General features: G+C 37.0%; 1 protein-coding gene across 1 annotated transcript in view; it reads left to right on the top strand.

Annotated features, from left to right (window-relative positions):
• Positions 1-3,508: 3,508 nt before the first annotated feature.
• LOC111154977 (coatomer protein complex subunit beta 2) overlaps positions 3,509-26,684 on the top strand; it is a 29,621-nt gene continuing 6,445 nt past the window's right edge. The window contains exons 1-14 of the mRNA XM_022514931.1: positions 3,509-3,597; positions 11,065-11,202; positions 14,468-14,554; positions 14,943-15,069; positions 15,788-15,936; positions 17,793-17,939; positions 18,788-18,887; positions 19,745-19,887; positions 20,136-20,335; positions 21,936-22,046; positions 23,717-23,805; positions 23,890-23,996; positions 25,536-25,679; positions 26,316-26,446. Coding sequence (XP_022370639.1) covers positions 3,595-3,597; positions 11,065-11,202; positions 14,468-14,554; positions 14,943-15,069; positions 15,788-15,936; positions 17,793-17,939; positions 18,788-18,887; positions 19,745-19,887; positions 20,136-20,335; positions 21,936-22,046; positions 23,717-23,805; positions 23,890-23,996; positions 25,536-25,679; positions 26,316-26,446 — 1,676 coding nt within the window. The 5' untranslated portion in view covers positions 3,509-3,594. The remainder of the gene's footprint in view (positions 3,598-11,064; positions 11,203-14,467; positions 14,555-14,942; positions 15,070-15,787; positions 15,937-17,792; positions 17,940-18,787; positions 18,888-19,744; positions 19,888-20,135; positions 20,336-21,935; positions 22,047-23,716; positions 23,806-23,889; positions 23,997-25,535; positions 25,680-26,315; positions 26,447-26,684) is intronic.

The raw sequence follows: 26,684 nt of genomic DNA, 5'->3' as shown, positions 1-26,684 counted from the left end.
CATTTAATTTATTGGCAATAGTTTTTTTCCCCCCAAATACCAAACCTCCTTAAGTTTTCTAAAGTCATCTAGACTGCTGGTCAACCTATTATGTTCTCCCTCTCTTTTCTTTTTGTGGCATACAGTTTTCCTATATGTCTTATTCTGTTTCTTCTTTGTGTCATTTACGGGCTCCATTTCTCTAATTAAATATGTTCTCCAGGTTCATTAGACTCAAAACATTAGTATTAGGATGCCTCCCAACACTAACTCATAACAAATGCAAATCATTTGTGTATCTCATTGATTCTAGCTTCTTGGTGAAAAGGGAAGAAATACCAGTCCAGTAAAAAGAGCACTCATTTTGGAGATACTCTTGGATTCATATTTCAAGTCTGTCACTCATTCTTGAACAGTGTGGAATGGAGGATATTACTTAACCAATTGGACCTCAGTATCTCATCTAGAAGTTGGGAGAAAATAATGTCTTTTAGTATTACTGTATGAATCATAGTAAGCAAAGTGCATATTCCAATGCTGGGTACACTGTGGGCACTCAATAAAATTTATTCATAGTTACTGTCATTTTCACACTTCTCTTAAACATGTGTAGCATTTCACTGTCTCAATCCCTTCCTTCATATACATGAACAAGAGGTAAATCTTAGAGAGTGCAGATATGAACAGGTTTCTTTTCTGGCCAAATGATTCCAAATTGTTTATTGAATCAAAGCCCAATTCTTCCCTATTTAAGAATCTTCAGGTTTTAGCTCCATCCTTCCTCTCCAGTCTTCTCCCTCAACGCCTTTCTAAATAAATACCAAGCAAACTGGACTTTTTGTGGTTCTCAAACATACCACATACTCTTTACCTCAAAGTCCTGCTCCAATTATGCCTCATTTATGAAATGGATACCCCAGGTTAGATATTTTATTTCCAGAATACTTTACTGGTACTTCTCGGGGTACTCAGATTTTGCATATTATTTCATTATTTGTACATAACTGACCTCCTTTTGAAGAGTGAAGCCAGGTTATTATTCGTGTGCCTACTCACCACTTTGCTAAGTGACCTCACACACACACATACATGTGTGTGCACAGAGGTAGAGGGAAGAAGAGGAAGAGTAAGGAAGAGAAAGTTTTATTTTTTCAAAATACCAACTAGACTTTTCTTCAAGGAATTATTTTCACTTCAAGTTTTTATGAAGAGGTGGAAATGGAATGGGGAGAGCACGGTGTGTATACAGAGTACTGATAGAGGCATTGCTGGCTGAACTTCCATTTGGAATTCCCCCAGCAGCAGAAAAAAGGCAGGGTTGAAACAGTCATCCTAGAAACTGACCAGGTAAGACTTTAAGATCTGTTGATCAATTGCAATCAACCTTTTGGGAAACCCTTTACTAATTTGCTAAGCTTATCCATATTTGTTTTTCCCCAGAGCTATTTTCCTAACCTTCCAATCTCTTCTAAACCAGAGTAAACAAAAGATTTAAACCCACAGTTGAAAATATAGGAATATACACATATATTTAATGTTATTTTATGTATTTGTTCATATGTGAGAATCTTATTTCTTTAAAATGGAATTTCTCTCAGCCAAATCCAGGACTAAATTTTTATAGGTTTATTTTTCAGGCTGCACCTCGTATAGTGCTTTAGATATAATACACATTCAATATGTAATGGTTGAAAGAAAAATGAATTTATAGGATACAACTGCAGGACTTAATGTTGGTTAACTGCAGTGGGACAAAATGAGAAAAGATATAGTCAAAGTGAGTGTGACAATTGGGGGCTCAGCTCTCATCAATACTAGCTAAATAAATCCTTGGGTGCCCCATGGTACATAAAGATTTAAGTATTCCCAACTGAGTGCCTTGAGAATAGAGATGATGTCATTTTATTTTGTATTACTTGGTAGTGTGCCAAGTCTGAAGATACTTTCTCAAATGCAAGCGTATCTGAGACAGAAATATTGGCAGCTCCACTATTCAAGTAAATTAGATATAGCTTGCATTTGTAAAACTTTCAACTAACTCTTCTGATCCTCAATCACTTCACAGAGTAAACATTCAATTATTAGTCTCAATTTACATTTCATAAGATAAAACTGCTGGCATTTAAATCCAGTTCCAGACCCGCTTTTCTACTATTAAATATCACAGAAACAGAATAGTAGAAATGGAAAGATCTTTAGAAATTATTCAACATAATTTTTTTTTAAATTTATTTGACCGAAGGAGAGCAGAGCGGGAGGGAGACGGAGAAGCAGGCTTCCCGCTGAGAAAAGAGCCTTGGACAGGGCTGGATCCCAGGAATCTGAAATCCTGACCTGAGCCCAAGCAGACGCTTAACTGAGCCACCCAGGCACCCCAACCTAATTTTTTTTTAATATGAGGAACTCTGAGGCCCATAAAGAGATCACATTAGCAGCAAAGCTCTCACTAAAAGCCAAATTACCTGATAGAGTCCATGGCTCCCTCTGAATATCAGTTTCTACACAGAGACCCAATTTTACAGCGTGTACAATTTGGGTTTCTACAGAGACCCAATTTTAGCCTTTCTGAAAATACAGAGGTCTAAAAAAGCCAAGGCTTCTCTCAGGACAGAGGTACTCGTTCATATGGTGCAGTTTTTTCGATCCCTGTGGCTCAGGTCCTCCTTCCAGAGTTCAACTACCTTATCGAAAAGGTACTCTGACGTAGTACATGGAGCATGGGACTTAGAGGGGTAAGAATCCGGGAGGAAACCCTGGCTCCAGCACTTACTGCTGGCCTCGGCCAAGGCACTTCCTGGAGCTACTTCAGATTCGATATGAGGATTTGAGAGGAAAGTACTCCTGGCACACAGCCGAAGATCGATAAGTATTTGTTAAATAAATGAATAACACAGTGTATGCTCAGTAAAGGGCGATCATGCATGGTGGAGTAGTCCCCATCTCCTCGGGCCTCCTCCCAACCTCACGAGTCTGAAGCTCGGCCCGAGTCCGGCTATTGCTTCCCAGCCTCACTCGGCGCTCGGTCCGGGGCTTGCAGAGAACTCGCTGTACCTCGTACTCAAGCCTCGAGGCCCTGGAGCCTTGCTTCACCTTCTCTCCCCCATCCCACCCCTCAGAGTCGGAAGGACGCCAAGAGCCCTTCTCAAGGCACAGCTCCACCGAAGGGGAGCTCCCCCTGCCGTTAGCATCCAAAGGGACTAAGCATCTCGTTTTTCATATATATATATGTTTTTCATACATACATACATATATATATATATATATAATAATCCCCCCCACCCCACCCCCGTCTTTGTTTTCTAGTTCTCGTCTTCTTTCAGGAACCTCAGATGATTCCGCCCGGCGTAAAGACCACACCCCGCCCTCTATAGCTGCTCCAAGTCGGCTCCTGACCCGAAGAGGGCCGCGTTGCCTAGGAAACTGGCGAGGGTGTTGGAAAACGTCAGCCCCCGCGGCGCGTTTGCGCAGGTGCTAAGAGCCTGGCCTCCACTATCGCGAGAATTGCCTCCCGGAAGTTCCACGTCAGTCAGTCGGCTGGTCAGCGGGTCGCTGAGTCTCTAAGGGACTGCGTCGCTGGTGGCAAGTGAGGGCTCCCGGGCTCGGACCAACGGAGCGATGGTAGGTCCAGACCCTGCAGGAAGGAGCGGGGCCTCTTTGTCTGAGGCCAGTTCTTGGGCTTCTGGACTGGGGGCTGCGATAAGCAGCGGCCTGGGCTCTCGTTGAGGCCGCCGCCTCAGGCCTTGTGGGGTCCTGGTCTGGGTTGAGTTCTGTGAGGGAGGCGGCGGTGAGGCCCAGAAATCGGAGGTGGTGTGGAGAGGCAATGCCGGGGCTTTGCCAAACCTAGTCATTCGGCCCTTAAAACGGCGGTAGCAGGTCTTAAACTCAGGCTATAGTAGTGGGTGCTAACCACAAACTACGGTCTTAAGCAGAAAAGCACTCCTTCAGAAATTAGGTGAAGTGTATATGTCAAAAGAATTTAGAATGCTTTGGGATCCCACTTTAAGTTTCTAGGGGGCAAGGAAGGGTTAGGACGTTGCTTCTAAAACTGTTTGACGTGGTTTTCTGCATTTGCAAATACAGTGGCTGGTAAGAATGGCAGTTGTGACAGACACTTTTATATTGTCCGTCTCACCCCCCAAAATACCCTAAAGTACTTTGGCTCAAGAGTGTTGTAATAAGAAGGAAAAAACTACAATAGTGTAAGAATATCTTTCCTGAAAAAATATTAAAAAGTCAGTATTTTATATTTAAACGTTTTCCTGCCCACTCTTCTTTTAACTAGGGCTTGGAGACGTTGGAGATTAATAAGTCTAAATTCTGTATCTCGTAGTTTAAAACTTTTAAGTTTGTGTAAGGCTAATTGAAGCAGAGTTGGAATTACAACGGAGGCTGAATCCTTAGGGAAACTGGTGAACGTTATGGATCCTCCTAGAAAAATGGATTGAGAAGCACACAGTGTTGCAAAAACTTCAGTGGGTTCACTCAGACACCACGTCTCCCCCATTCTTACCTGTGAACTTGCGTGGGTCACCAGGTTAAGAGCTCTTATAGCAAGATCTCAGGTCTCTTAATTATTCTGCCTCCTGTTAACCAGTGATCTGGTCTGGAGTGTGCTGTGCTTTCAGGAATGGACATTTTATAGTTAAATATCCTTCATTCTTTAATGCATTTAAAATTTTTTGTATGAGATACAAAATGTGGATTTATTTATTCATTTGTTTTCCATAGAGCGTTTACTATGTGCCCATCCACTTTGCTAAACATTTGCCTCCTAATTCTTACAGCAGCTGGGAGAATGAGTTATAAATAATGTTTATGGAGTGGTTATGATAGGCCAGGCACTATTCTAACTGCTTAACATTGAATTTAATTCTCATAACGCTCAGTCATAGATAAAAGTATTAATCCTCTTTTACGTATGTCAGACCTCAGAGAAGTTAAGTAAACTTGTTCAGTATTGCATATTTGAAATGAGTGGTGGAACCGAAATTTGAATTCAGCATAATTCTCTAGACCTCGATTATACCATCTGTCCTTAAACCCCCATATCCAAATATATAAGATGCTGTGGAGGTAAAGACCCCTGAAGAGCATCTACTCTATAAAGCAAAAAGAGACGTGTATATTTAGCTTCTTAAAGCTAAATTAGCTTCTTAAATTGGCTTCTTAAAATCCCGTAAGAAAGGATAGTTCTGGCAAGGGTAATCCAAAAGATTATTTTGGTGGCAGTGATTTAAGCTGAGTCTTAAACGCATCCAGCTTTTGGAAAATGGAGGGAGACGTTTAGAATTAAGGGTACAGTATAAATATCTTTGTATTTTGGAATATCTAATAGAATGTCTTATTGAAAGTAGTCACTTAAATGTCGGCAAAATTATAGCAAAAGATCTTGGCTCTGCTTTTTTAACTGGGATTTGTGAATTGGAGGGTATTTGGAGGTGCACTAGGGTTGCTTAGTCCCTCAGCCCACCTTTCCAGAGCATCACTTTTACTCAGTAATCATTAAACATCCGTATGGTAAAATATATACAATTTATAAGTGATGGATTTCCTCATTTGCTACAGGAAAAGTATGAGACGTGCTGGCTTACATGAAAGCCCCCATTGTTGTTCCTGGCACACAGAAGACACTTCATGTTTGTTCACTGTAAAGAGACCAGTAAAAGGAGTTGAAATTTGTCATGCTAATAAATGAGGCAAAATTAAGAAAAGGATGAAGTAAAAGGTCCTGATTCCCTGAATGACCAAGAACTGTGAGGATGGTGGTTTGAAAGTAGAAAGTTTGAGATGAAGAGGAAGGCATGGCAGGGGAAACATTTTTTTGGTGATTGTAGAGAAGAGCCAGAGAATTCCGATCTTTTCAAATAAAGAAATCTAGGGTATTGCTAAAAGCGGGAGAGTCATTTGTAGAAGTAATAATAAGGTTGGAAGTAGTAGATGAGTAAAAGCCTTGTGAGGTGTTTGCTTTGTCTCAGGAAATGATCTATGCCGAAATTATCTAGTGATCTTCATTTTGTGTTGAAAAGTAACCCTAAATTTCTATTCCATTCATGACCATCGTGGAAGATCACAAAAAGATTCAGTGGTAACTTACCAAGTAAACTTTTAGGTGCGTTTAAAACCTTTTGAAGGGGAAACATATTTTAAATCAGTCTTCCCTCATCTGTGTCCAAGAGAAAATTAAGATTACTGACCTTGGCATCATTGTTTATAATGAATTAACTTTTCTCTTAGAATGGTATCCTTGGGAGAATTGAGAAAATACTTATTCACATCATTTTCTTGTCTGTTTAGTTGAATCTAGATTGGAAAAAAGCAGTTTTAAACTAGTAGCATTTTCTGACTGGAAAGTATTTTAATTTTTGTTTAAAATGGTTCTAATTAAGTTAGAATTAGGTTCTTTTATTAGATTACTAAGTAACTCACTAGTTAGGTTCCCAATTAAGTTACATTAGGTTCCTATGACTAAAATCCATTAAAATGCTATAAACATTCCTGTTTGTCTCCAGAGGCCCTCATGGATATGGGTATAACCTGTATTGATCACACATCATATTCACCTACCATTTATTAATATTATTGCCAAAATACTTTTCTCCAAAGAAATCAGTTTTTTTTTTATTGAGGTATAATTGACATAATGTTATAGCAATTTCATGTGTACAACATAATGATTTACTATTTGTATATATTGTGAAATGATCACAAGAGTAAGTCTAGTTAATATCTATCACCGTATGTGGTTACAATAATTTTTTTCTTGTGATAACTTTTAAGATCTACTCTTAGCAACTTTCAAGTATGCAACACAGTATTTTTAACTATACCTTATATTCCCATGATTTGATTATTTTATTACTGGAAGTTTGTACTCTTTGACCTCCTTCATCCATTTTGCCTATACCCACCCCCTGCTCTGGCAACCACCAGTCTGTTCTGTGTGTGTATGAGCTTGAGCTGTTTTATTTTTTGTTTTAAGATTATACATATAAGTGAGATCATACAGTATTTGTCTTTTTCTAACTTATTTTACTTAGCATAATACCCTTAGGGTCCATCCATGTTGTCACAAATAGCAAGGTTTCATTCTTTTTTATATCTGAATAATATTTGTGTGTGTGTGTGTGTGTGTGTGTGTGAATCTTTATTTTTATGATCTTCCACAATGATCATGAATGGAATAGAAATGTAAGGTTACTTTTCAACACAAAATGAAGATCACTAGATAATTTCAGTGTAGATCATTTCCTGAGACAAAGCAAACACCTCACAAGGCTTTTATTCAACTACTTCCAATGTATATATAATAATACATATGCAAAAAATAAGTATTATTACACATATATATAAATATATACATATATACAATGAAATATTATGTATAATATGTATATATTACATACATTTTCTTTATCCATTCATCTATCAGTGGACACTTAGGTTGTTTTCATGTCTTGGCTATTGTAACTAATGCAGCAGTGAACATGGGGGTGCATGTGTCTTTTTTTTTTTTTTTTTTTTTTTTTTTTTTTTTTTTAACTTGACAGAGAGATAGGTCACAAGTAGGCAGAGAGGCAGGCAGAGAGAGAAGGAAGCAGGCTCCTTGCTGAGCAGAGAGCCCGATTTGGGGCTCCATCCCAGGATCCTGAGGTCATGACCTGAGCCAAAGGCAGAGGTTTAACCCTCTGAGCCACCCAGGCACCCCGGTGCACATGTCTTTTCAACTTGATGCTTTCATTTTTCTTCAGGTAAATACCCAGAAGTGGAATTGCTAGGTCATATAGCCAGTTCTATTTTTAATTTTGAGGGGACCTCCACACTGTTTTCTGCAGTGGCTGCACCAGTTTACATTCCAAACAATAGTGCATAGGGGTTTCCTTTTCTCCATATCCACACGGACATTTGTTATTTCTTGTCTTTTTGATAATAGCCATTCTAACAGGTGTAAGGTGATATCTTATTGTGGTTTTGACTTGTGATGTTTAGTGACATTGAACATTTTTCGTGTACCTGTGGTCATCTGTAATCTTTGGGAAAATGTCTATTCAGAACCTCTTCCTATTTTTTACTTGGTTAATTTTTTTGCTATTAGGTTGTATGGGTTCTTTGTATATTTTGAATATTAATCACTTATCCAGATGTATGTTTTCCAGTTATTTTCTCCCATTCACTATGTTGCCTTTCCATTTTATTAATAAGTTTGCTTTGCAGAAACTTTTTACTTGATGTAGACCCACGTGGTGATTTTTGCTTTTATTGCCTTTGCTTTGGTGTCAGATCCAAAAAGATCATCACCAATGTCAAGGAACTTACTGCCTTTGTTTTCCTCTAGGAGTTTTATGGTTTCAAGTTTTACATTTAAGTCTTTAATCCATTTTGAATTAATTTTTGGTATAATGGTCCCTTTTCATTCTGTCTCTTCTCTCTCTCTCTCTCTCTCTTTCTCTCTTTCTTTTTTTTTTTTTAAGAGAGAGAGGGAGCACAGAGAGGGGCAGAGGGAGAGAGAGAATCTTAAGCAGGCTCCACACCCAGTGTAGAGACTGACAGGGGAGGGGGCTTAAACTCACAACCCTGAGATAATGACCTGCGCTGATATCAAGAGTCAAGACACTTAACCAACTGAGTCATCCAGGCACTCCTCTGTTTCATTTATTTGCATATTGTTGTCCGGTTTGCCCAGCACCATTTATTGAAGAGACCATTCTTTGCCCATTGTATATTCTGGGCTCCTTTTTTGTGGGGTAGTTGACCATATATGCATGGGTTTATTTCTGGACTCTATTCTGTTCCATTGATCTTTGTGTTTTTATGCCAATGCTTTACTGTTTTGATTGATATTATAGTTTTAGGATTACTAAGACTTCATGAATAACACTTCTTCAGAATATTTTCTGATAGGACACTAATGACATGGGTACAACCTTGTGATTTAGTAGATATTTTACATTTACTTACTAGATTCTCTGTAAACCAGAGATTCTCAAAGTGTGATCTGTAGTCTCCTAGGAGTCCCCTATAGTCTTCCAGGAGGTTCCCTATGTTGATAATTTGCACTATTGCTGTAAAACAAATGGAAGATAAAACTGAACTGCTGGTATAATGTCATCAAATTGAACTAACAGTACATTCCTCATTACCACACAATTTTTTTAAAATCCAGTTTCACTTAAGAATGTCATTGAGGAAGCAGGAAAAAACACTAGTTTTATTACATCTCGATACTCGAGCCTACATCTTTTAAATATTCTGTGTAATGACATGAGAAGTATGCACAAGATACTTCTGTTGCATACTGTTAAGTTACAAGCTTGCTTGAAGCAGTGACTGACATACTATGTTTGTTCAGACTTGATTATTTGGCAGACATTTTCTAAAATCTGAAAGACGTTTGCTGGTCCTTGACATTATTTGTTCCCAGTGATAAAATTGGTGCTTTGAAGTGAAAATTAGAATTTTAGAAAAATTCTATCATTAAACTGTTTAGATTTCTAATACTTAAAGATTTATCCATTGTGGTAGATGGTGATATTAATGAATGTGACTTTTTGTTACTATATAATGAAATGTGTCAAAATTTGGAAGATTTGCATAATTCGTTGATTCAGAATTTTCCAAATAACCAATGCATGATGTTACAAAAGATGCATGGGTTAGAGATCCATTCAAAATACATAATAGGCCAAGAGATTTCATGTGACAAAGTATAACCTTTAAGGAGCTACCGCTTTCCAAGTTTTGAAAAGTGAAGAATATTCTCTTCACAACTATTTTTAAAAAGTTATTAGAGTGCCTGGCTGGCTCAGTCGGTTAAGCGTCTGCCTTCAGCTTAGGTCATGATACCAGAGTCCTGGGATCAAAGCCCCTAATCTGCTCCCTGCTCAGCAGCACCTACTTCTCCCTCTGCCCCTCCATGCTCATTCATTCTCTCTCACTCTTTAATAAATAAATAAATAAATAAATAAATAAATAAAATCTTTATAAAAATGTTTAAAAGTTATTAAAATATTTATCTTCGGTCACCTGGGTGGCTCAGTCAGTTAAGCTTCTGCTTTCAGCTCAGGTCATGATCCCAGGGTCCTGGGATGAGTCCCTCATCAGGCTCCATGCTCATTGGGGAGCCTGCTTCTCCTTCTGCCTGCTGCTCCCACTCTTTGTGCATTTTCTCTCTCTCTCACAAATAAATTTTTAAAAATCTTTAAAAAAATAAAATAGTTCTCTTTTTCCAACTATGTATCTTTGTGAGGCCAAGTTTTTTTTTTTTTTTTCATATACATCAGCCAAAACAGCATATCACAACATATTGAAGGCCAAAGCAGATACGAGAAACCAGCTGTCTACTATTAAGACAGAATGTTAAAGAGTTTTGCAAGAATGTGAAAAAAATTGCCACTCTTCTCACTAAATTTCTTTTGAAAATATAGTTATTTTCATTAAAATAGTTAAGTCGACATGTAATGAGTTTATTTTTATTTGAAAATGAATTAATAGGAGCACCTGGGTGGCTCAGTGGGTTGAAGCCTCTGCCTTCAGCTCAGGTCATGATCCCAGGGTCCTGGAATCGAACCCCACATCAGGTTCTCTGCTCAGCAGAGAGCCTGCCTCTCCCTCTCTCTCTGCCTGCCTCTTTGCCTACTATTTATTTAAATAGTTTAAATAAATAATTTAAATAATTAAACAATAAATTAAATAGTAGTAAATAAATAAAATCTTTTTAAAAAGAAAATGAATTAATACGTAGATATTTTTAACTTGTTTTGGTTTTAATGTTTCAATATGGTAAATATCAATAAATACAACCTATGTAAGCAAAAGCTTTTTAGGAAATTTTTTTGAGTGGAAAGGGGTCCTGAGACCAAAAAGTTTGACAACCACTACTATAAATTAAAAAAATTTAAATACTCTTATGTTAGTACGAGTGAAGAAGTGGGTGTTGTAGACTTGAAACTGTGTCTATAGTTCAGCAAAGTAAAAACTGAATTTTTTTGAAGGCCTGTTAATGCACTGTTTTTAGTTAAGATCTCAAACATGATTTATTTGGCATAGCAATTTAATGTTTTGAGTGCTTTTTATGTTGTTTCTTCTTAGCCTCTGCGACTTGATATAAAGAGAAAGCTAACTGCTCGGTCTGATCGAGTTAAGAGCGTGGATTTGCATCCTACAGAGCCATGGATGTTGGCAAGTCTTTACAATGGCAGTGTGTGCGTTTGGAATCATGAAACACAGGTAGGAATTTTTAAGGACTTTTTAGAAACAGTGTGTTAGACTGTGTTTATAATGCAAGAGAAGACAGAGTCCAGTAGGTGTGCAGATTGCTTTCTCAAATAAATTAGTACAAAGTATTTTCAGGAAAGAGGAACTAACAGTTACGGGGTTATCGCTCATGGAAGAAACCGTTTCAGTCTTGTTATATACAATACTTAAATGTTATATTCTGATGTAAGTTAGTATTATCTTTTTGAAATGAAGGAAACTGCCATCAATATAAGGTCACTTGCTATAGATAAAGATTGAATAGTACTTAATTTTCTATTCAGTCAATATTTTAATGATCTTAAGAATGGGATTTTTAATTTTATTTTTTCCCAAATAATTGATATAATGATATGCAGGTAACTTTCAATCAACTATTCAAATTATAGAGTGTTAGAGAAGTATTTGTAGTCAGCTTTTGATTACACATATGAGAATATGCATTATACAGATTATCTGCCTTAAATGCTTATTTTGCTCTTTATCATCTGAGTAAATCATTTATCCTTCAAATTGGTTTATCTCTTATTTTCCAGTCTTTGTTGATGGTTCTTAATCGTTTCCCTTCAAAATACAGAACATATAGTGAGCACCAGCCCATACAGTTATGTGTCTACTTACACAATCATTATTTTCAACATGTAAGGTTAAGTTCTTAATAGCCAGACAAAATTCACATTGAGTAATTTAAAATGGAAAAATAGGCTTAGGAACCAAGGTCAGTAATAAATCTAAAATCACCCTTACAGTCTTACGTCCCTATAATGGCACAGAATGACTGCGCACTAAAGCAGGACCCCACCAATGACATTTTATAAACATTAACACTTTGTTCCCTGCTTTATGCCAGTGCTGATAACATTGTCTGCCACATAGTAAGTACTCAATAATTGTTTTTTGAGCTAATGAATAATCAGTATTCCATTTATCAGTATTTGACTATATCAGGATTTCTAACCTCTACAATTTCAGTTCTTCATTTTGTGAATCCATTTGTCTTAAAGCAGATAGTATGCATGCTAACTGCTCTTTTTGATCCACTTCTGTTTTCACAGACTTAATATCTTTGTGATTTTATGCTTAACAGATATGTTGGTGCCTCCCCTAAACCCCACCACACATCCTAATTCTTCCTAGGGATACCTTCTGGCAACTCCATTTAGCCATTTCTCAGATCTGTCATTTCACTGTGGTATGTTCTAAATCCCAGCTGTACTTCCCTTAACTTTCTCTCGGTTTTACTGTGACGTAACTCTCTCTGGTTCATCCAGTTTGCCTCTTTTTTTCTTTTGTGCCCTTCTGTGCCCTCTGGCAGGGCCACCTGCTTCCACTTTCAAAATTCATCTTGTTGGTAACTTCTTCTGATTTCCTTCTTTCCTTCAAGAATGCAGTCCTGGGATAGGTAGGGATTATACTAGTCTTACTTTCCACTGTTACTACAAGTGCCTATTTGACAGTGAGACTTATAGTAGATACTGAGTAAGTCTTTGTTTAATGGTTGGTCTATTTTTGGTTCTACCTCTTTTTTTCCCTCTATCACCAACAGAAGTTACTTGCCACTCATGTATATTAAGAGCAAAATTCTTCAAAGAGGCAAAACGTTTTTGGAAGTAAATTCAAATGTACTTGAATTTCAAGTAAGTCTTTGAGGTGGTGAGTGCAGTGGTTAAAAATCAGTATGTTACAGTTTGAAGCCATCCTGCTTCAATAAATGATGTGGGCAAACCTCTTAAACATGTTAAGGCTCAGTTACTTATCTAAAATGAAGAGGATATTGTTGCCTTCCCTATATCACAGGATTGTCAAAAGGATTAAATCAAACTAGATAATAATGTGTAAAGTCCCATACAAGTGTTAGTCATTATTTCCCTAACTTAAATTAAGTTATATTGAGTGTGTAGCATTTCTTCCTCTTTATAGATTGTTTAGCTTCTATAATGCTGAGACCATCTCTCGTGTCATTTGTATCAGCCACAGCACTTAACATGGACCTTAACCGTGACTGTTCTGCAGCTTCTTTATTTGTACTGCTCAGCAGATCCCTTGATTTGTTGGCTCCTTATGAGCTTTTGTGGATTTTTCTGTCATCTTACAGATTGTATGTTGTGTCTGCTCTCTGTATGGTAGTCAGCTGATAGTTGTACAGGTTAGAGCTGACGCTCCCATTTATTGTGTTTGTGTGAAGAATCTGTGAAGTCTGGCTTCAGAAGGCCAGAGTAGGCTTAACAGTTCTTAGGAACCAGTCTCTATTGTTTCTTTTTTCTTACAACTTTTTTTTGAAAGTATAGTTGACATACAATATAACATTAGTTTGAGGCGTACTAGTTTTGATTCTTTTTATTTAGTGTACATGGTTAATCAGTAAGATTGTGCTGTTTTTCATTACTCTCTGGTACAAAAAAGAGAGATTGCAAAATGATAGTTTGAATCTCAGAATCTTAAAAAATAAGGCATCATAGTGGGAGGACAAAGACATGCATTTATCCCTGTTCTTTCTAAGAGGCTTTTTCAGTTTTCTGCTTTTATCCTATATATATTATTCCATTTGAGCAGCTTGAAGAGACATCTAAATCACTGTGTTTTCATGCTTCACTAAAAAGAGGTAAATAGCATTTATACGGAAACATATTGCTAAAGTATTCAAAAGAATTGGATCTTGTTTATGAGTTTATTTTGTGAGTTGGTAGGTTTAATTTTAAAAAGAAAAAACTAAGAGCCAATTCATTCAACAAATAGTTACTGCACACTGGTTGTTTGCCAGCCACTGTTCTAGCCTCTGGGAATACAGTGTTGAACAGGATTCTTGCCCTTGGGGAGCTTAGTAGAAAAGATTAACATTAGACACATAATTATGAAGGTGCTATGTTATGAATGGGGAGTATAAGGTTCTGTTTGTGGTTTTTCAGGCAGAGGGCACAGGAGGAGTAAAGGTAACGGTGGGAGTAGCCAAAGGTAGGGCTAAGGAGATAGGGAAGGGCAGGCTGGAGCACAGAGGATCTGGAATTCCATCTTGTGGAGATTTGCTTTCTTTTATCCTTTATAAGTATTTTAATTTTGAAACTGTTAAAGAAAAGATGATTGGTCTGTTTTTTTCATTTGATTGTTGAGCTTTTGTGTTTTAGCCTGAGAATATTTTTAAATTAGGAATGATCTAAATAATTGGATATTTTAAATGTAACACAGTTTTTTCAGTTATTTTCTCATAACTCAAAGTATATATTCTTATTAAATTTTAAAGACATTGGTGAAAACATTTGAAGTGTGTGATCTTCCTGTTCGGGCTGCAAAGTTTGTTGCAAGAAAGAATTGGGTTGTGACAGGAGCGGTAAGTAATTATATGAATTTCTAATTCCTTCAGTTTCTTAATTGGTCAGTGATTATGCAAATGATTTTGATTCTTGATTATTAATTAGTCTAATGTTCTGAAGCATGGACTTTATAACTTGAGCCTATGGTACACTTTTTTTTTTTTTTTCCAAGATTTATTTATCTATTTTTAGAGAAAGCAAGGGAGGGGGTACAGACAGAGAGGCAGATTCCCAGCTGAGTGCAGAGGCTGATGTGGGACTCCATCCCAGGACCCTGAGTTTACTTACTACCTGAGCTGAAATCAAAAGTCAGGACACCTAACCGACTGAGCCACCCATGGGCCCCTACACCATTTTGCACAGTTTACTTTATAACAATAATAATTTCTAAATTTCCATTTCTAGGATGACATGCAGATAAGAGTGTTCAATTATAATACTCTGGAGAGAGTTCATATGTTTGAAGCACACTCAGACTACATTCGCTGTATTGCTGTTCATCCAACGCAGCCTTTCATTCTGACTAGCAGTGGTAAGAGATGACTCCTTTTGGTCATGTGTATCTCTTTCAGTAATTCATTTCCATTCAGTGAGACTTGCAATTCTTTCACAGCTGTTACATGTGTAGTTCTAATTCCAAGCAGCCTTTAAACTATTTAAATCCATTACCCTGCTATCAGTGCTGCTTGCTTTCGTATTTAATGAAATATCAACTCTACTTAGGATTTGTGTAGCAATTGCTCCAGTTTCTGTCAGGGAAGGCCTGAAGGTCTAGATGATTAAACATCTGCTGAACAGAATGCTAATTTACATGCTGGTGGGTGAGTTTTTGCCAGATTGCTACATACCCTCATCACTTTTTTCTTTATATTCAGGCTAGTTTGCTCCGTGGCATTATATCTAGAACAGTGAACTTTTGGAGGGAATTAAAACAAGTTGTACTGATTTGGTAATAGCTCTTTGAAACATTTTTAAGTTAAAATTGAGAAATAATTCAAAGCTTTTTTTTCCACCATTCTTATAAGAGAAATTTCTCTGTCTTATCTCACCTCTTCTGTAGGGAGTTAAGTTTATTCTTAGGATAAATAAGGATTTTGAAAAATCTGTTCAGTTCTGATTCTGTTTCTTTAAGCCTTGGAATGTATGATTTCTCTTAGATTTGCTGCCTTAAAAGGCACAAAGACTGCATCTTAGTTCTAAATGAAAGAAATATAAATGGCAACTAACTTGAGACTTTTTTTTTGGCCTAGATGACATGCTTATTAAGCTCTGGGACTGGGATAAAAAATGGTCCTGCTCACAAGTGTTTGAAGGACACACCCATTATGTTATGCAGATTGTGATCAATCCTAAAGATAACAATCAGTTTGCCAGTGCATCTTTGGACAGGACCATCAAGGTAGGGTGCCTGCTTTTTGTATCCATTATGATGGTGAAATGTAGTTGTTTGAGATATTTTACTACTGGCTGCCCATGAAATTTATTCCTGCTTAGAAGTTTCTCTTAAAAGCTCATATTGAAATCAAAATAGGACTTGTGGTAACTTGATGCTCTTAACAGGAAGAGTGTTTTTCTGTGTCAAAGCAATGTATTCTAAGACTTTTAAACTACTGCAAACCCAGAATAAGAAAGATGCCAGTATGTCCTCTTACTTCTGTTTCCTCTCCTTTTTGTGTATTTCCTCTATTTCCTGTTTCCTTTTAGTGTATTCATTGTTGACATTTGCCGATTATTAATCTGTTTTACATTAAAATTTCCTCTGCCTCCATTCTCTTTTCCTTACTGCATTTCTCTGTACTACTGCCAGGTATCTTTCTAAAACATGGATTTCACCTTTCCATTCCCAGCGTAAGAGTAAAGTTCCACTACCTTACTGTTGAATATGAGGGTTTCCAAGACTAGCCACAGCTAATATTATATCTCCTATAATCCCGGTCTATCCACCATTCTCCAGAAATGCCATGAATGTACATAGACCCTCATTCAACTGTTACCTCTGCTTGCAATGCTCTTTATTCTCCCTTTTTTACTTTTTTTTCCTCTGGAGAACTACTCATCTTTCAAGGCTCAGCACAATTACTTACTCTGAGAGGCTCTCTTCAGACATCCATTTCACCTCTAGACAGAGCCAATCATGCTCATCCCATTCCTTCCATTCCTTTTTGTCTTTATTATGCCCTTCATTTTGAGCGATATCTAATATGTCTCCAGAAATCTTTATCCCCCAAAATGTTGATGTTTGGGCAGGAACTGGGTGTCACCCCCACTCCCTCAAACAGACACTCGGTAGCAAGCAACACAGTGCCTTGCTTGTACTAAACGCTTAATACTTGTTGCATGAGTGGTAGTCATACTCCCTTTTCCATTACGCTATTTAAAATGTCTCTATATGCATAGGTTTAAAATGCTATATTGCACTAACTTTTACTTACGTGTGTATGCTTACATCTATATAACATTCCTTTAACTTACATAAAATGTTATGTTATTTGTCTGATAATTGAGTATTAAATGATATCTGTCTAAATATCTTAGGGTTTTGACCTTACTTTTTATTTCCCTTTTGCTGGATTGTCCTTGCTTTTGACATAGGTTGAAAACTTTGAAATTAGTTTCGAACTTTCTTCACTAAAAGGTGTATCTTGAGAACATAAATTGTCTTATCTTTGGCTCAAGTAAAGTTTGTTGTATACAGTCAGTGGTAAACATTTGTTTATGCATCTTTATACTTCCCAGAGGGCCTCCTTTGTAGGAGGCACTCAATAATTATTTGTAAAGATAAAGCTCAATACTACGCTATGGTAACGTTTGACTACTTTTCCATACTTTAAATGTTTTAAATGTGTTGTTATGTGGTCATTTTCTCTTTTTAATATACCTTACTAAATCCACTTTCATTATCTTTATATTAAAATTCTCGTAAAATCATTTCTTACTGTTCTTTAGACTATAACCTGTGGATCACTGGGATGTCTGTTAAAAATCTAGATTCCTGGGGAACTATAGGGATAAAGAGAAATCTCTAGAGATAAAGCCTGGAAATTGGCATTTTTGGAGAATACTATAGTTATTCTGCCCCCTGGAAAGTCAAGTAAAGTGAGAAAGAACAGAAATAAATGGGTGAAAGAAATGTACATTCTTTAGTTTTCCTGTCCTGGGCTTTGGCACTTTATATAATATGTCAGAAGTGTTATGGAGCTGCCTTCTGAAAAGCAAGGCCCCTTATTGACTGGCAGATGCTCTTGCTCTTTAAAGGTATGGCAGTTGGGTTCTTCCTCACCAAACTTCACTCTGGAGGGACATGAGAAAGGTGTGAATTGCATCGATTACTACAGTGGTGGCGACAAACCATACCTCATTTCAGGTGCAGATGACCGTCTTGTTAAAATATGGGACTATCAGGTACAGTTTTTTCATAATCTTACTTTATCATATGTTAGACATGGATTTCACTGTTTGTTACAAGATAGTTAAGACTTGGGTTATTGAACTCTGTTGAGAGCATAATAACTTAAATCTTCAGTATTTGCCTCTAAACAGTAGTCCTAGAGTTCTCCATAAAAATGAAAGAAATGCCTATTGAGATTTTAAAATAAAACACCATTATGTTTATTTTTTACTTAATAGTAGAAATTAAAGAAATTTAAATATTTTGACTAAAATGAAGTTATTACACCCTCTAGTATCCTCACTGGTAGACTTCTGTCTGTATTTGAAAACTAGCAGATAAATGAATAATACCATGACGTCCCCATGTTACAGACGTTTTGCTACATAGACTTTGTAAATCTAGTTATTACTTCTTGTTACTATGCTTTTTCTCTCTCAGAGACAGATTAAATTTGTTTTGTTTCTCACATCAAAATTTCCATAAACAGTTAATAAAATCACTAGAACAGCTAGAAAATCACTGTTACTTAGAACCTTATTCAGATTTGTGTTTAAGTACAGGATAAAATTATTAAAGATATTATCTTAGATGTTTGGGAGAGAAAATATTCATACGAAAACCAGATCTTTTGAGGTGTGTGTGTTTTCTTCTTTAAATGTGATAGTTAAAATTCTATTTCCCTGTGTTGTCAAAAAATTAGAGAAATTATGCAGATAAGATAATTGTGTTTCAAAATTTCTGTATCAAAAATTATTTAGATTAAAATAACAGCTCTCATTTTTATGTATCTGCAAACTGGAAAAATTAAGGATGAGTTACTTGTTTTTCATTAAAAATATTTTTTGTGTCTTGATTACAGAATAAGACATGTGTACAGACACTGGAGGGACATGCCCAAAATGTGTCTTGTGCCAGTTTTCATCCTGAGTTGCCAATCATCATCACAGGTTCAGAAGATGGTAAGTTCGAAATGTATGTTTATTCCTGTGCTTGTAATTACTAAGCAGTTATTTAAGTCAGGTAGTGCCTTGCATTGTAATTGGAGGTTTCTGGGAATTTTGCTCTTTTTATTAGAGTAGAATATTTGTGCTGTAACAGAGCGAAGGGGCATTGTTATCTTCTTCTTCATCATCATTCCTTTTTTTTTTTTTTTTAAGATTTTTTTAATTTATTTATTGGACAGACAGAGATCACAAGTAGGCAGAGAGGCAGGCAGAGAGAAGAGGAAGCAGGCTCCCCGCTGAGCAGAGAGACGGATGCGGGGCTCTATCCCAGAACACTGGGATCATGACCTGAGCCAAAGGCAGAGGCTTTAACACACTGAGCCACCCAGGCGCCCCCGTCATCATCATCATTCTAATGCATTTTGACTATTACTTAAATAAGAGGACCCAGAAGTCCTAGAGAAAAACTGAAAAAACCGGTCGGTGGTTTGGAATCCAAAAACCTGGGGTCATATTCAGGTGCTGCCACTTCATGCATATGTGGTTTGGGCAGATTATGAAATGGGAACAGACATATCCACCTCATAGGATTATAGTGAAAAGAAAAGATCATGTGTGTAAAGCACCTACAGGTTCATAGTAGGTACCGTGCTGAGAAAATTCATTATTTTACATGGAAAATCACATTTCTTGGTTTCTAACAATTTTCTGTTAATTTATGTTGCTTTATAAAATCACCTATATAGACTATAGATCAAAAAATTAAGCTGCCAGGAAACTAATAAAAAAAAGACTTCCCTTTGGTTGGTTCACCTGACACAGTTCATCGTTAGATATTCATTAGAAGGGAATATTCACATTGTTCTCTTTAGGAACTGTGCGTATTTGGCATTCAAGCACGTATCGCCTTGAGAGCACATTGAATTATGGAATGGAGAGGGTGTGGTGTGTGGCCAGTCTGAGAGGGTCCAACAACGTCGCTTTGGGCTATGACGAAGGGAGCATTATTGTTAAGGTAATCTCTAATTATACTCTTTCTGAATAAAATGGACACAGTGGAAGCAGTTTTCCTTATTTTTTAGTACAGTCATCTTCTAAGTTACCAGTTTTATTAAACTGGCTCTTCTTTCATTAAGCACAAGAGATTAAGCACTGGATTAAAGTGGAAGAAAGGAGCCCTCTGTTAAATGAAAATAGAAGATGTTTATTTTGTGGTTTTATTTGGTTTCTTTTATTGCTAAAAGCCATTTGTCATTTTTGCAGCTTGGTCGGGAGGAACCTGCCATGTCCATGGATGCCAATGGAAAGATAATTTGGGCCAAGCATTCAGAAGTACAGCAGGCCAACCTAAAAGCAATGGGAGATGCTGAAATTAAAGATGGAGAAAGACTGCCACTAGCCGTCAAGGATATGGGCAGTTGTGAAATATACCCGCAGACTATTCAACACAATCCTAATGGGCGGTAAGCCATCACCAGAATCTCTCCTGGGCTTCTGAGTATGTTAGAGCAGAGCTTGCATATCCACAGCATATACCACCCTACACTGTGGTGGGCATTCCTCATGAGCTTTTGACCTGGATTCCTCAACACAGCTGCCAACATGCCAGCCAGTTGACTTGGCATGCAAGCTGAAAGCATATTTGCCTTTCTGGCTTTGTCCCACTGTACAACTTTGAACAGTTAAATAGCTTTCTATTTATTCATTTTAAATGTGCTGGGTTTGTGTTCTTGTGCTGCTTTGAGGGCAGGTATCATGTCTTATCCTGAGACTAGGTGCTCTAAATACTTGCTGATTAACTTAAGAAGAGGTGACTCTGAAGTATGTCTTTTGAAAACATTGGGGGATTGATAATAATTCTGCTTCTTATCTATAATTTGAACCATCATTTTTGTTTCTTAAGATTTAGAAAGCACCAGACATCTTGAGTTTCAAGCATGAGTTTAAACCTGTGCATCTTTAAAAGTTACTTTACAGTAGATCTGAGCATCTAATTCTGTTCTGAGTATTGAAAAAGACAAGCTTTGTAAACCAAGTATATGACTTGTTTAGTAAATGATATCCATAATTACTTGTAATATAATTTCCTTAGGAAAATTAAGAATGCATTGTATATTTTTTCCCTTAATGTCATAAAACTTTTTTTTTTAAATCTTACCATTGGTAATCCAACAGTAACCAGTACAATTTTTTTAAAAAGGTTTTAATTATTTATTTGACAGAGAGGGAAAGAGCACAAGCAGGGGGAGAGGCAGGCAAAGGGAGAGGAAGAAGCAGGTTCGCTGCTGAGCAAGGAGCCCAGTGCAGGATCCCAGAACCTTGGGATTATGACCTGAGTCGAAGGCAGATGCTTAACCAACCGAGCCACCCAGGCACCCCAGAGTAGCACCATCTTATGTCTTCTTATGGTATAAATGTAATATATTTATATTTATGTATATAAATATAATGTATTTGTATAAATAATATATATTATAATATAATATATTTATATATATTTGTATAAATATAATATATTATGGTATAATTGTAATGAGCTAAATGCTAGGCATTTTGATTCTCAATAAATATCAGTTGAGGGGCACCTGGGTGGCTCAGTCAGTTAAGTGTCTGACTCTTGATTTTGGCTTAGGTCATGATCTCAGGGTTGTGAGACAGAGCCCCACACTGGGCTCCAGGGTGGGTGTAGAGTCTGCTTAAGAGTCTCTCACTGCCCCTCCCCACCCTTGAAAATTAGTTGAATTATTAGAATCTTGGCCCTTGTTCATCTCCAGCCATTCTTATCTTCCTGTCCCAAGTCTCCTTTGTTTATAAGAGAAGGCCACTGCAATAAGATTTTCAGCAAAACCCTATCTTTATGTTTTTGGAATTGTTGTGTAGAATATTTATGTCTAGCTGTGTATTTGAAGAAATGTATAACTTTAAAAGATACTAGATTCAATTATAACAGTCAACTAAAATAGCATTTGTTATTAGAAGTATTTTATTATGAAGATGAGCAATGTTTCATAACTTCCACATGTTATTGATCCTACTTCTCTCCCTGGCTTCCATAATTTCCAGGTTTGTTGTGGTGTGTGGTGATGGTGAATATATCATCTACACAGCAATGGCATTGAGAAACAAAAGCTTTGGGTCTGCCCAGGAGTTTGCATGGGCCCACGATTCTTCAGAGTAAGTTTTGGTTTGTGCTCTCCAGCTGGCCCCGACTGCAGATAGGTGATCTGTGTGCAGCTGTATGAAACATGTTCCAAAGGCTCAGTGTTGGCTGTGCTTCTTTGTGTTCAAGAACAGTTCTCACCAGTGCTGCCTTTGCCCTTTCTGTATTCATTATTCAGCAAGCTCACTCAGGCTCATCTAATAATCCCATTAAATTGGGGGCCCAGCACCTATTTCCTTGATGGAGCCCTTAGCAGGGCCTGGTGCTTATAGATGGGCTCAAGACAAAGGAGGCTCTCCCGGTGCCCTGGTGTCCTTAAGTGTTGGTAGGTCCTGAGCTAGTTGGGAGAGAGTGTAGTCTGATGTCATCTTGATGAGAACTTCATTGAATCTTTTTTAAAACTCATTTTCTGTGATGTTACCCAACCCCCATTCTTAAATTCTATCTAAATTTTGAGTATTCACAAAATATTCTCATTAAAAACAGGAAAAATCATTTAACTCTGAATTATCATACCAGGTGCTAATTAATTATCATTATTTGTACTAGATACTGGTTACCGAGTGGTTCCTTTTGATTCCTTTTTGGTGCATGTAATAAATATTAGGGCTTTGGCTTTTTCTGACCACACAACTGAATTACATCTTCCATTTTCTTAGTTTTGTTTCCTCCATATTTTGTATTGCCCCTGCCCTCAACAGTGAGCCTCAGTTTTGCATATAAGGTGCATGTTTTTAAGTTTTTTAACAGTAAGATATACTGAGAATTTGTTTTGATCTTTTCATAAATTTCCTAAATACATTCATACATGCACTGTTCCAAATACTAAAATGTACTTTGATATCATCTTAAAAACAATTACAGTTCATGGATTGCCTTACCACTCTTAACATACCTGTTTTGATAATTTGCTTTTTTCTTAATCTTTATCTAGCTAAGGCCCTTTCAGCATCTTTCCTGTCTTGATAGGAACACTCATCAGATCACTTCCTTAAATACTCTTGATTATCCAGCAACAGCCACAGCCCGTCTTTTCAAGAGGCCTGAATATACACAATGTTCTAAATAGTTGCTAGAAATGGCTGAGCCGCTTGTTAAAGTTTTTATTTTTAAATCATCTCTATTGAGTTGTAATTTATACAAAATTAAATGCACTACTTTAAATGTATGTTTCAGTGAATTTTGGCAGATAGATACAGTCTGTAACCACCAGCACCATAAAGACAGAGAACATTTCTGTCATCCCTGGAAAATCCCTTTGTTTTCCCTTAACAGTCTTTTCCCTGGCCCCAAACACTGATGTGCTTTTTGTCACGATGTGGATTAGATTTGTCCTTAGAGTTTAATATAAATGGAGTCCTACAGTATCCACTCTTGTGTCTGGCTTTTTTTGCTTAGCATAATATTTTTGAGATTCATCTGTATTGTTGCATAAATCAGTAATTGGTCCCCTGTTCTGCAGAGTAATATTCCATTGTATGAATGTATCATACTTGGTTTAATCACTCACTTTTTGATGGATGGTGGGTCTTTCTCAGTTTCTGAAATAGTTGTAAACCCTAATAATGTGTGTAATAGTGTAAAACCCATAATTCATTACTCAGATATATTTGAAAATATTTCTAACATTTTATGGAAGTATGGTTTGGTATATAATATGCATGTTTTCCTTCCTTCCCGCCAGATATGCAATAAGAGAGAGCAACAGTGTTGTAAAGATATTTAAGAACTTTAAGGAAAAAAAATCATTTAAACCAGATTTTGGAGCAGAAAGTGAGTGCTGTTTATTTATGACACAATATTAGAAGCTTTGCGATGGCTCAGAAACATCTAAACCAAAATCTTTTTTCCTTTTAGGTATCTATGGAGGCTTCTTACTGGGAGTCAGATCTGTAAATGGGTTAGCTTTCTATGACTGGGACAATACCGAACTCATACGCAGAATTGAAATTCAGCCCAAACACGTGAGTTTTTCCCTCCATTGTTACTTCTGGAGTGTGCACCTTTGTGAGGAACCGTCGGTCCCCGAGGCAAAGAAGTGTCTTTGTACCCAGCTCTCCTGGTTCCATTTGTGTTGGACACAGTACCATTTACTTTAAGATTGCTTAGAAAATCAGAATTGTAGTATATGAATGAGGCAGTAGACATTGGTTATTTTGAAAAGCACCAAAGGTTATACAAATGCCAAGTGTTATTCATATTTTATTTTATTTTATTTTTTTAAAGATTTTATTTATTTATTTGAGAGAGAATGAGTGAGAGAAAGCATGAGAGAGGAGGTCAGAGGGAGAAGTAGACTCCCCAAGGAGCTGGGAGCCCGATGCAGGACTCGATCCTAGAAGTCCAGGATCATGACCTGAGCCGAAGGCAGTTGCTCAACCAACTGAGCCATCCAGGCGCCCATGTTATTCATATTTTAAATGGCATTTGACAGAATATAAAAAGTATACTTTCAAGACAGGAAGTCAGGGAGCTCTTGACTTGGAAAGGCCTAGGAGCCCCATACCATTCAGAAAGCCTTTTCATGCTTTACCTGATGATGGCTATTGAAACTTCAGGTAAATGCCTCTAGTGACAGAGCTTTCTACCTTTGGAACTGCCTGCTTCTTTGACCACTTTTCATTGTCACAAAATTCTTTGGAGACAAATCTACCTCCCTAGGGTCCTGGTTGTGTCTTTTACAGCATGCAATCTGAGTGGGGACTAGGGCCCCACAGGACAAAAATTGGTTACTGAGAGTAAAGAAAATTCACTCTTTATCTATAAAGCATATTTATATGTTTGTATATATGTTATGTGTATGTGTTATGTATGTATAAGCATATATATAGTATCCATGGTATTAAAACTTTATAGGTGAGATGAGGGGAAAAAATGCCTAAAAAGGTTACTGGGTGTGGGTGGGGGTGATAATGAAAAAAAAAAAAGGCTGAAAAACACTTTCCTAGAGCAATAGGGACTAGGCTACTACTGCTAAATTATAGCACATTCAGTGTCTACTAACAGCTTTCCTTCCTGTCTCCTTTGAGTCTTTCCATTTCTAGACTAAAGAGTGAGGCACTGCCCTGTCCACCCTCCAAATAAATACATATATATACGTACATATGTGTGTAAATATATATCTATATATACATTGTATGTACTACATAAAATTGATTTAAGCATATTTACTACCCTAATATAAGAAGACAAGTCTTGGGACGCCTGGGTGGCTCAGTTGGTTAAGCAGCTGCCTTCGGCTCAGGTCATGATCCCGGCGTTCTGGGATCGAGTCCCGCATCGGGCTCCCTGCTCGTCAGGGAGCCTGCTTCTCCCTCTGCCTCTGCCTGCCATTCTGTCTGCCTGTGCTCGCTCTCTCTCCCTCTCTCTCTCTGACAAATAATTAAATAAAATCTTTAAAAAAAAAAAAAAAAAAAAAGAAGACAAGTCTTGTTAGAAACAAAGTGTATGCAGTTTGTCATACTGCTTAGAAATCCCAAACTGTTTTGTTTGCCATGTTGTAGATTTTCTGGTCTGACTCTGGAGAGCTGGTTTGTATTGCCACTGAGGAGTCATTTTTTATCCTGAAGTATCTGTCGGAAAAAGTCTTGGCTGCACAGGAAACACATGAGGGAGTTACTGAAGATGGCATTGAAGATGCCTTTGAGGTAATTGACCAACACAATTTTAGCTTTGTTTTTACATGATTTATATTCATATAATAGAACTTCACTGATTTTAATATTTTATTAAGTTAGGTTTGGGGAAAGTAACATTTAACTAATTACAGTGAAATGCAAAAATTAAAGTCTTATCTGAAAGATCAGAGTTTGAAAGTATGTAGGTTTAAAAGAAATTTGTACTTTGATTTTAGGAAGTTTTTAGATTCACTTTGGTATCTTTTAGTAAGGAAATTAGAAGGTGTTTTGGTCTTAAGACAGTTTACCCAGAGTGATTTAAATGAGCTCTCAAATGGTTAAGTTAAATCATCTCTTGTGGAGATGGTCCTGGAAGATTTTATGAAATACTTCTCCAATTTCATGTGTGTGAGTTTAGATCACCACTTTTTGGATCACAGCTCTGATGCAGCAGTGAGATTCTACATTACAAATATACTCAGCCAGGAATCTGTTTTTACATGGAGAAAGAAGATAGAAATTCCAAGGAAATATTTTCTTTCTTGAAGTAGGATTTTACGTTATATTCCCTATTCTACCTTATCACCCCCAGTCATATTCAGGTTTTTGTTACTGACAGGATTTCTAATACTTGTAAGTTCATAATAGACTCTTTTTTCTTTGCAGGTTCTTGGTGAGATTCAGGAAATTGTGAAAACAGGGCTGTGGGTAGGCGATTGCTTCATTTACACAAGTTCTGTGAACAGATTAAATTATTATGTTGGAGGAGAAATAGTCACCATTGCCCACTTGGATAGGTAACTGAGTATTGTTTTGCTTTTGTCTCAGCATCCTAAATTTAGAATTATGCTTTTTAAACAAAATCTATTGCTGGCTTGTAGCAGCAATAGCCTTGATTTTTCAGTGTATAGTTTTAGTACGTTGGCTGTTGTTGACCAAAACTGCTTCAATCAAAGTGAGATTTTGAGCAAGAGGCAGGTTTTGTGTGTGTGTGTGTGTGTGTGTGTGTGTGAGAGAGAGAGAGAGAGAGAGAGA

This window comes from Enhydra lutris, unplaced genomic scaffold (genome assembly GCF_002288905.1).
Source record: "Enhydra lutris kenyoni isolate GAN:26980312 unplaced genomic scaffold, ASM228890v2 scaffoldscaffold39, whole genome shotgun sequence".
Taxonomy (NCBI): domain Eukaryota; kingdom Metazoa; phylum Chordata; class Mammalia; order Carnivora; family Mustelidae; genus Enhydra; species Enhydra lutris.
Note: the sequence above shows the minus strand (reverse complement) of the source record. Positions and strands in the feature narration are given on the sequence as shown.